We start from the raw sequence: 11,452 nt of genomic DNA, 5'->3' as shown, positions 1-11,452 counted from the left end.
CTTCCTATCCATGAGCATGGAATGTTCTTCCATTTGTTTGTGTCCTCTTTTATTTCGTTGAGCAGTGGTTTGTAGTTCTCCTTGAAGAAGTCCTTCATATCTCTTGTAAGTTGGATTCCTAGGTATTTCATTCTCTTTGAAGCAATTGTGAATGGGAGTTCACTCATGATTTGGCTCTTTGTCTGTTACTGGTGTATAAGAATGCTTGTGATTTTTGCACATTGATTTTGTATCCTGAGAGTTTGCTGAAGTTGCTTATCAGCTTAAGGAGATTTTGGGCTAAGCCGATGGGGTTTTCTAAATATACAGTCATGTCATCTGCAAACAGGGACAATTTGACTTCCTCTTTTCCTAATTGAATACCCTTTATTTCTTTCTCCTGCATGATTGCCCTGGCCAGAACTTCCAACACTATGTTGAATAGGAGTGGTGAGAGAGGGCATCCCTGTCTTGTGCCAGTTTTCAAAGGGAATGTCAAGCCACTATGTTTATGATCATTTGTTATGGCAGCTGTTGAAAACAAGTACACATTTTTATATCTATAGAATCTATAGTCATACCATTCTTGATATTGGCAATTTTGTTTTCTCACTTGCTCTATTCAGATAGGCTAAAAGTTGACTGATCTTACTGAGCTTTTGAAAGAACCAGGTTTTGGTATCTTTGCTTTTCTCTGACTTTTTTTTCCCATTTTCTATTTCATTGATTTCTGCTCCAGTCTTTATTGTTTCTTTTCTTCTACTTATTTTGGGTTTCATTTACTCTAACCAGTAAGGAAAAAAATAACCAGAGCATTTAAACAAAAACTTTATGAAAGAAGATATATGGATGGCAAATAAGTAAAAGATGCTGAATGTCAGCTCGGCGTGGTAGCTCATGCCTGTAATTCCAGTACTTTGGGAGGCCAAGGTGGGTGGATCACTCGAGGGCAGGAGTTCGTGACCAGCATGGCCAACCTGGGAAAACCCCGTCTCTACTGAAAATACAAAAATTAGCTGGGCAGGGTGGTGCACACTTGTAATCCCAGCTACTTGGGAGGCCAAGGCAGGAACATCGCTTGAACCTGGTAGACGGAGGTTGCAGTGAGCCGAGATTGCAGCACTGTGCTCCAGCCTGGGCCACAGAGTGAGACTCCATCTCAAAAAAATAAAAATAAAAATAAAAATAAAAAGGATGCTCAATGTCATTAATCATGAGAGAAATGCAATTGGAAACCACCATAAGATCCCACTACACATCCATTATAATGTCTAAAGTCAGAAAGGCTGATCAAGTTTTGGTGAAGATGTAAGAACTGGAATTCTCATACACTGCTGGTGGGATTGTAAAATGAGGAAATTATTTTGAAAAATAGTTTTGCAGTTTCCTGAAGCGTAAATGTTTCATATAACATTGTGTAGTATTAACCTATCATATATCTAACCATCTCATTCCCTAGGTATTAGCCAAGGGAACTGAAAGCATATGTACATACAAAGACTTGTATATGAATGTTCACAGCATGTTTATTTGAAATAGCCAACACTGGAAACAATCCACATGTCCATCAATAGGTGAATGGTATGTACATGGTGATATATCCACACACTAGCATACTACTGCACATTAAAAAAGGATGAACTACTGACTCACACACCAACAGTGAAGGATCTTTTTTTTTTTTTTTTTTTGAGACGGAGTTTCACTCTTGTTGCCCAGGCTGGAGTGCAGTGGCGTGATCTCAGCTCACTGCAAGCTCCGCCTCCCAGGTTCAAGCCATTCTCCTGCCTCAGCCTCCCAAGCAGCTGGGATTACAGGCATGTGCCACCACATCTGGCTAATTTTGTGTTTTTAGTAGAGACAGGGTTTCTCCATGTTGGTCAGGATGGTCTCGAACTCCCAATCTCAGGTGATCTGCCCACTTGGGCCTGCCAAGGTGATGGGATTACAGGCATGAGCCACCGCGCCTGGCCAACAGTGAAGGATCTTAACATGGTTATGCTGAATATTGATTGTTTTTGTCTGGATGATCTGTCTATTGAGAAATAGACAAAAAAATACAACTGGCTGGGTGTGGTGGCGTGTGCCTGTAATCCAAGCAGTTTGGGAGGTGGAGGTAGGCGGATCACTTGAGAACAGGAGTTTGATACCAGCCTGGCCAACATAGCGAAACCTTGTCTCTACTAAAAATGCAAAAAATTAACTGGTGTGATGGCATGCACCTGTAATCCCAGCTGCTTGGGAGGCTGAGGCTCCCCAGCTTGGGCCCGGGAGGTGGAGGTTGCAGTGAGTCGAACTGCAGCCCAACCTGGGTGACTGAGCAAAACTATGTCTCAAGAAAACCCCCCAAACAACAACAACAAAAAACAATGGTGTAATTTACAGAAAACCTCCATTTATAGAAAATGTAAACCAATCTATAGTGAAAGAAAAGAGAAGAATGGCTTGCTGGGAGTGTGGGGGTTGACAAGAGGAGCTAGAGGAGGTACAAGAGCGTAGGCATGAATAAACTTCTAGGGTCAATGGCCGTGTTCGTTATCTTGATTACAGTGCTGGTTTCATGAGTATACGTATATCCAAATAGAAATTATATGCATTTTAGGCCAGGTGCGGTGGCTCAAGCCTGTAATCCCAGCACTTTGGGAGGCCGAGACGGGCGGATCACGAGGTCAGGAGATCGAGACCATCCTGGCTAACACGGTGAAACCCCGTCTCTACTAAAAAAATACAAAAAACTAGCTGGGTGCGGTGGCGGCGCCTGTAGTCCCAGCTACTCGGGAGGCTGAGGCAGGAGAATGGCATGAACCCGGGAGGCGGAGCTTGCAGTGAGCAGAGATCCGGCCACTGCACCCCAGCCTGGGCGACAGAGCAAGACTCCATCTCAAAAAAAAAAAAAAAAAATTATATGCATTTTAAATATATGCAGTTTGTAGTATGACAATTATTCTTGATAAAGAAAAAGGCAACCAGAAAATTAAAAAAAAGAATTGGTGTGTTAACAGTGGAACTATATCTCCATGTCTGTTTACTTGTTTGCAGGATGGATTGCTATTCTGGGTGCCATCTGGTTGCTAATTTTAGCTGATATTCATGATTTTGAGATAATTCTACACAGAGTGGAATGGGCAACACTTCTGTTTTTCGCAGCGCTCTTTGTTCTGATGGAGGTAAGATTTTAGAACTTTTGCCATATGGCATTTTACCTGATTTTGTATTTCATATTTTGTTTGGTGAATGAAGAAAGGCTACATCTATAAATCTTTCCTCATATTCTCTAAATGGAAAACAATGGAGGTTGTAATTGGACTATTTTAAGTTAACCAGCTTTACCTTAGCCACTAAGAGATTTCTGGTAGCACTGCTTATTTTTTTTCATGAATTATCTTTGTGATTTGTAAACTCATTCTAATTTCATTTTCTATCAAATATAATTTGCTGTAAGTTGAGTCTGGAGCTAAATTACTTATAACAGCAAGTTTACGAGGTAGTGTGACCTGGATCTGTTTCATTTTGTGTGATATTTGAGTACAATTTCTGTTATCACAGAAAAGACTACATCAGTAATATGTATGGTTTCTGTTACAATTGTTGTTACAAAATTACTCACAATACTTTTAAATCTTGAGACTTCCTTTACAAACTCGTGTCCTCCTCAAACAGAAAGATTTACTAATACAGAAAGATAGTACTCCTCAAACTATTCCCCCAGCACCACTTCTTTGCATTTCTTCAGTTTAACATGTAATGTGCTTTCATTTTCATTAAGCTAGAAATATTTTCTAATTTTCCATATAATTTCTTTTTTTGACTTATGGGTTATTTCAAAGTATGTTTTGAAGGTTCCAACTATTGGTGGATTGTCCGTGTTTCTTTATGTTTTTGACTTACTTAATTCAGTTGTGGTCACAGGACGTACACTGCACAATTGCAGTCCTTTTAATTTTTTTTTTTTTTTTTTTTTTGGAGACGGAGTCTCGCTCTGTCGCCCAGGCTGGAGTGCAGTGGCGTGATCTCAGCTCACTGCAAGCTCCGCCTCCCTGGTTTGCGCCATTCTCCTGCCTCAGCCTCCCGAGTAGCTGGGACTATAGGCGCCGCCACCTCGCCCGGCTAGTTTTTTGTATTTTTTAGTAGAGACGGGGTTTCACCGTGTTAGCCAGGATGGTCTCGATCTCCTGACCTCGTGATCCACCCGTCTCGGCCTCCCAAAGTGCTGGGATTACAGGCTTGAGCCACCGCGCCCGGCCTTAATTTTTTTAAGACTTGTTTTACGGTCTAGCATTTGATCTGTCTTGGAGAATATTCTACTCGTGATGTGTATTCTGCCGCTGTTCTGTGGAGCGTTCTATGAGTGTCAGATTTGTCCTGCTTGTTAACCGTTCTGTTTTTCTCTTGCATATTACCTCTAATAGTCTGTGAAACTGTTCTTTCAGTGATTGAGAGAAGGTTATTGCAGTCTTCAAAGATTTTGTTGGATTGGGTGTTTTTCCTTTGGAGTGTGTCAGCTTTTGCTTCATATATCTTGAGGATCGGTTGTTAAGTGTATATACTTTTATAATTATTACATCATCCAAATGAATTGAACGTTATCATTACTAAATGTCTCTTTTTCTCTGGTAATATTTTTGTCTTAGGGTCTATTTGCCTGATACTGGTATAGCCACTTCGGCCCACTTTTATTTACTGTTTGCATGAGTTATCATTTTAAAAATGATAAAATCTAGCCTGACAATTTCTACATTTTAACTGAAATGTTCAATCCACTCACATTTAATACAGTTATTCATATGCTTGGCTTTATGTCTGCTACTTTGCTATTTTCACTATATTTCATATCTTTTTTCCTCTATCTTTTACTGCTTTCTTACTGTGTTAAATTATATTTTCTGGTATACATTTTAATTCTCGTTTGTTTCTTTTTTAAAAAAAGAACTGTGTTTTTGAGTTATTTTATTATTGATTGCTCCAAGGGTTAAACTGTACATCTTAGTTTAATACGATCTGTAGTGGATTAATACTAACTTACTTCGTGGAGAATACAGACATCATGTTCCAGTATAGCTCCGTTTGTCCTCCCTTGTTTGTGCTTTGATGGTCACATATGTTATACTTCTACTTTATATGCCTAACGTCTATAATCGTTTTATCATTTCAATTATCTTATGCAATGTATTTTAAATTAAAGAGAAAAAAGGAAAATGATAAAAAAGACATACAGTTGACCCTTGAACAACATGGATTTGAACTGCATTGGGTCTACTTAATATGGAGATCTTTTTCAATAAATGTCTGGGAAATTTTTTTGGAGATTTGTGACAATTTGAAAAAACTCACAGATGAACTGCATAGCTTAGAAATACTGAAAAAAATTAAGTCAAAGTTAGGTGTGTCACACAGACCAATGGAACAGAACAGAGAACTCAGAAATAAGGCTGTACACCTATGACCATCTGATCTTTGACAAAGCTGACCAAAACAAGCAGTGGGGAAGGCACTCTCTACTCAATAAATGGTGCTGGGAGAACTGGCTACCTACATGCAGAAGATTGAAATCAGGCCGGGCGCGGTGGCTCAAGCCTGTAATCCTAGCACTTTGGGAGGCCGAGACGGGCGGATCACGAGGTCAGGAGATCGAGACCATCCTGGCTAACACGGTGAAACCCCGTCTCTACTAAAAAATACAAAAAAACTAGCCGGGTGAGGTGGCGGGCGCCTGTAGTCCCAGCTACTCGGGAGGCTGAGGCAGGAGAATGGCGGGAACCCGGGAGGCGGAGCTTGCAGTGAGCTGAGATCCGGCCGCTGCACTCCAGCCCGGGCAACAGAGCAAGACTCCGTCTCAAAAAAAAAAAAAAAAAAAAAAAAAGAAGATTGAAATCAGACCTCTTCCTTACACCATGTACAAAAATCAACTCAAGATGAATTAAAGACTTAAACCTAAACCCCAAACTATAAAACCCTGGGAGACAATCTAGGCAGTTCCATTCTGTACATAGGCCACGGGCAAAGGTTTCATGACGAAGGTACCAAAAGCAATTGCAACAAAAGCAAAAATTGACAAATGGGATCTATTAAACTAAAGAGCTTCCGCACAGCAAAAGGAGCTATCAACAGAGTAAACAGACAACGTACAGAGTGGGAAAAAAATTTTTGCAAACTCTGCATCTCTGACAAAGGTCTAATAGGAACCAGTGTCTATAAGGAACTTATGCAAAAAAGTATAGAGAGTCCACATTTACCCATCACCCAACTTCCCCTAAAGTTAAAAATTATACAACCATGATAAAATTATCGAAACCAGAAAATTAACATTAGTAGAATATTACTAAAACTACAAAGACTATTCAGTTTCTTACTAATGACTTTTTTTTCTGTCCAATATTCTATCCAGGATGCCACATTTCATTTAGCTATTGTATGTCTTGAATTTCATCTACATTTTTTAGTCTGTCTTGACACTTTTGAAAAGTGTTAGTTGGTTACCTTGCAGAGATTTCTCTGTTTGGGTTTGTCTCCTGTTTTCTCATGACAGTTTTGAGGCTGTGAAGTTTCGGTGAGATCACAGCGGCGATGTGCCCTTTCTAGTGCCTCGTATTGGGGTACACGCATTGGCATGTCCTGTTACTGAACGTGTTAACATCGATCGCTCAGCTGATGTGGTGTCTGCCAGGTGTCTGTACTGTGAAGCGGAGCCCTGGTAAATTATCTTGTGGGGAAATACTTTGAGACTATGCCAACGTTGTGTTTTCCCTTAAACATTTTCTTACTGATTTTAGCATTTGTCAGTAGCTCTTTGCCTCTAATCGTTATGACTGTAGAGTTTGCCTAATGATGATTTTGAATTATCTTTATTGCTTCTATTAATACATTTATTAACTGGAGCTCATCTGTAAGGAAGAGCTCTCCTCCTTTATTTATTTAATTATTTACATTTGTAAAACTTCATGGATGTTTATTTTGTTCTATGCATTGTAAGCCGGTACTATTGTTATTTACTTTGTTGTTCAGATTATTCCAGTTTTGACCATTGGGAGCAGCTTCTGTGTCCATTTGGCTCCCGTCTTCTTTAGACACATCCTCATCACTTTTCACTTTAGACACATCCTCATCACTTTTCAGTCATATTTTCATTTTCTCACGTCGTAAAATGTTCCTGAAGCATTTTGCATTTTGCATTTTGCCTGCTCTTGCCCTGGAATCAACTGCCTCTCAAAAGATTTCTCATTCCTTGTATTGGGGAATGGTGTTTAGAAATCAAAGTCTGGGCCAGGCGCGATGGCTCAAGCCTGTAATCCCAGCACTTTGGGAGGCCGAGACGGGCGGATCACGAGGTCAGGAGATCGAGACCATCCTGGCTAACACGGTGAAACCCCGTCTCTACTAAAAAATACAAAAAAAAAAGCCGGGCGAGGTGGCGGGCGCCTGTAGTCCCAGCTACTCGGGAGGCTGAGGCGGGAGAATGGCGTAAACCCGGGAGGCGGAGCTTGCAGTGAGCTGAGATCCGGCCACTGCACTCCAGCGTGGGCGACAGAGCGAGACTCCGTCTCAAAAAAAAAAAAAAAAAAGAAAGAAATCAAAGTCTGGATGCTTGGTGTGCACGTAGCCATTTGGCTGTCCCTGAGTCTGGGCCTCTGCAGTCAGCATAGTGGGCCTATGTGTTTGTGTACCAGCACCCACAACCACACAGCCGTATCTGTGTCTTAATTAACTTACGTGTCTGTCTGTTTAAAACCTTCAGCTCGTATTGATTCCTTGAATTCCAATCCAGCACCTTAAGATTTGCCTCTTGCTCTCACATGTACAATATATACTCACTTATTTGTTCAATTCCTAGCATACGCCTAAAGTAGTTACAGAATTGCTAACTCATATCTTTGTGAGAAATAGATTTACTAACTCTTATCTTTGTGAGAAATAGATGTACTAACTACAGTATTTGTGTAGACTTCTTTTTGTCTTTAGTCTTACAGTAGCCTGTCAAAATACAGTTTTCCGAAATTTCTTAGGTTATTTTCTTCTCCATAGCCTTCAGTATGTTTATGTTATTTATTTGTCATGCGTGTATTGGGGCTGGGATTGCTATGATTTGGATACTTGTCCCTCCAAATCTCATGTTGAAATCTGATCTCTAGAGTTGAAGGCGTGGCCTCATGGAAGGTGTTTGGGTCTTGGGAGTGGATCCTCTAAGAATGGCTTGGTGCCATCCTCATGGTAATGAATGAGTTCTCACTCTATTACTTCCCAGGAGACCTGATTGTTAAGAGAGCCTGGCACCTCCCACTTCTCTCGTTTTCTCCCTCACTTCTGTTCCTGCCATGTGATCTCCGCACACTAGCTTTCCACTGTGAGGGGAAGCAGTCGGAGGTCCTCATCAAATGCAGATGCTGCTGCCATGCTTGTTCTACAGCCTGCAGAACTGTGACATGCCAAATAAACCTCCTTTCTTTTCTTTCCTCTTCTTTTTTTTTCTTTTCTTTTTGAGACAAGGTCTCACTCTATTGTGCTTAAAGTGCAGTGGCACAATCACTGCAGCCTCAACCTTTTCAGGCTCAAGGAATCCTCCTGCCACAGCCTCCCAAGTAGCTGGGACTACAGGCTTATACTACCACACCTGGCTAATTTTTGTATTTTTTGTAGAGACAGGATTTTGCCATGTTGCCCACAGGCTGTTCTTTTCTTTATAAATTACCCAGTCCATTTATTGCATAATAAATGGACTAAGATGGGATATTTGAACCATTACCATGGTTCTAAGAATCAAAGCCATACAGAAATGTATATGAAAGGAAGTATCACTCTCTTCTCATGCTGACTATCCTGTTCTCCTTCGCTTGTCTTGCTACCTTATCCAGATCTCTCCTGTAAGTAGCTGATGTATCTGTCTTGTGTTTCTTTTCTTTTTTTCTTTCCTTCTTTCTTTTTTAGATGGAGTCTTGCTCTGTCACCCAGGCTGGAGTACAGTGGCGTGATCTCGGCTCACTGCAAGCTCTGCCTCCTGGGTTCAAGCGATTCTCCTGCCTCAACCTCCTGAGTAGCTGGGACTACAGATGCCCTCCACCATGCCCTACACATTTTTGTATTTTTAATAGAGACGGGGTTTCACCATATTGGTTAGGCTGGTCTCAAACTCTTGACTTTGTGATCCACCTGCCTCGGCCTTCCAAAGTGCTGGGATTACAGGGGTGAGCCATCGTACCCAGCCGTATTTTTTTTTTTTTGCATAAATAAGCACATACAACTGTTTATTTTGTATCCCCTTCTTTATTACTTGAAGAATGACATAGTGTAGATAATCTTTCTCATTTTGCTTTTTATTAGCTTAATGGTATGTCTTGGAAAGCACTCCTAATCAGTTCACAGAAATCTTCCCGATTCTTTTTTTATTGTTATGTTATGTTATGTTATTATTTTTTGAGATGGAGTCTCGCTCTGTCACCCAGGATGGAGTGCAATGGCCTGATCTCCCCTCACTGCAAGCTCCGCCTCCTGGGTTCACGCCATTCTGCTGCTTCAGCCTCCTGAGTAGCTGGGACTACAGGCGCCCGCCACCGTGCCCGGCTAATTTTTTGGTATTTTTAGTAGAGACAGGGTTTCACTGTGTTTGCCAGGATGGTCTTGATCTCCTTACCTCATGATCCGCCCACCTTGGCCTCCCAAAGTGCTGGGATTACAGGTGTGAGCCACCGTGCCTGGCCTCCCTGATTCTTTTTTATAACAATATAGTACCCCATTTTGTGAATGTGCCATAGTTTATTCAACGTTCCTTCTACACAGAGGCATTTAGGTTGTCTCCAGTCTTTTGTAATTACAAACAACACAACAGTGAATATTTTTGTATTGTTGGAAGTGTACCTTCAGGGTATATTTCTAGAAGTCAGATCACAGAGTCAAAGGTAAGTATATGTTTTATTCTTTATTGCCGGATTTCCCTCTGCAGGAGTTGTGCTGGGTTATACTCCCACTGGCGTTATGTGAGCATGGCCATTTTCCTAGTCTGCCTAACAGAATGTGACGTCATAATTTTTCATTTTGTCAGTTTTATGAAAATAGTATCTCAGTGCTGTTTTCAGTTGCATTTCCTTAATGATAAGTGAACTTGAACATTTTTTCAGGTTTGAAAGTCAATTTTGAATCCTTTTTGATTAATCGTGCATTCATGTCAATTTCCTGTTTTTCGATTGCATCTTTGTTTCACACTGTTGAAGGGTTCTTCATTTATTAGGGATATTAGCTCTTTGTGGTACAGACTGCAATTTTTTACTCCTAGTTAGTTGTTTTGTGACTTTTTATAGTATATGTTTGTTTATTTTGGTCATGTAATTTTAAAACACTTTTATGTAGACAAATTTACTAGTTATGTCTCTGGATTTTCAGTTTTATATAGAAAGGCTAAATAGAAAATCACCCATTACTTATATGCTATCTTATTTTACATTTAAATCTCTAATACATTTGCATTTTTCTTGCCTATTGCGTGAAATGTGGAATCTATTTTTATTTTATGTCTCCAAATGACTACCTGCTTGTCCCAGCACCATTTATTAAACAGGACACTTGTACTACAGTGATTTGAGATGTCGATTTTATCCTATATTAACTTTCCACATGTCCTTGGTCCCATTTCTGAACTTCTATTATATTGCATGTCTATTTGTCTATTAACAGACCAGCATCAAATTGTTTGAGGCTTTTTGTTTTAGTGTCTGGTAGGGCTAGTTATGTCCCCTTTTTAGTTTTTCTTTTTCAGTGCTTTTTGGGATATTCTTACATACTTCTTTTTTCTTATGAACATTAGTATCAACTTGTCTAACTCAGTTATGAAATAGCTTCCTGACATTTTTGATCAAGGTGGCATTGAATTCATACATGAATGTGGGAATAGCTGTCATCTATATATTGTTAATTAATTTAATCTGAGAACAGGATGTATCTTGGTATTTGATGAAGTCTACTTTGTTGTCTTTCAGGTATGTTTTAAAATTGCATTGTATAAATTTTGCACATTTTTTGTTAAATGTATTATAAAATATGTAATCTTTGCTGATATTATGCATGTGGTTTTCTTTGCCGGTAAGTTATCTACTGTTTATTTTTGTGTGTATACAGAGGCCATTGGTTTTCGTAAGTTAATTTATCCTTAGTTGATATCCCCGTTTAATGTTAAATAGTAGCAGAAATAAAGGGTAAACCCAGCAGGCCTATGACTGCCATCCTTAGAAAGGTCTGCTTGCCAGGTTAGTCCTTGGCTGGCATCTGGGAACTCAAATTTCAGAAGCATTCCCACCATTATCTAACTGATAAGGACAGTGTACTGTGCCTAGACTGTTTATACAAACAATTTGATTTATGCTAAACACCCGTTTTCTTTCTGGGAGTCTGGAGTTTTGGTATGTGTTAGGCAGAGGGTGTTTGTGTGATCAGAAACACCCATTTTCTTTGTGGGAGTCTGGAGTTTTGGTATATGTTAGGCAGAGGGTGT

General features: G+C 40.0%; 1 protein-coding gene across 3 annotated transcripts in view; it reads left to right on the top strand.

The window, feature by feature from the left end:
* The window catches only part of OCA2 (oculocutaneous albinism II), a 355,302-nt gene that overhangs the window by 177,749 nt on the left and 166,101 nt on the right, over positions 1–11,452 (top strand). For all 3 annotated transcript variants that reach the window (XM_011942880.1, XM_011942878.1, XM_011942879.1), the window contains one exon: positions 3,019–3,146. In XM_011942880.1, coding sequence (XP_011798270.1) covers positions 3,019–3,146 — 128 coding nt within the window. The remainder of the gene's footprint in view (positions 1–3,018; positions 3,147–11,452) is intronic.

The sequence above is a fragment of the Colobus angolensis genome, unplaced genomic scaffold (genome assembly GCF_000951035.1).
Source record: "Colobus angolensis palliatus isolate OR3802 unplaced genomic scaffold, Cang.pa_1.0 Scaffold211, whole genome shotgun sequence".
Classification (NCBI taxonomy): Eukaryota; Metazoa; Chordata; class Mammalia; order Primates; family Cercopithecidae; genus Colobus; species Colobus angolensis.
Note: the sequence above shows the minus strand (reverse complement) of the source record. Positions and strands in the feature narration are given on the sequence as shown.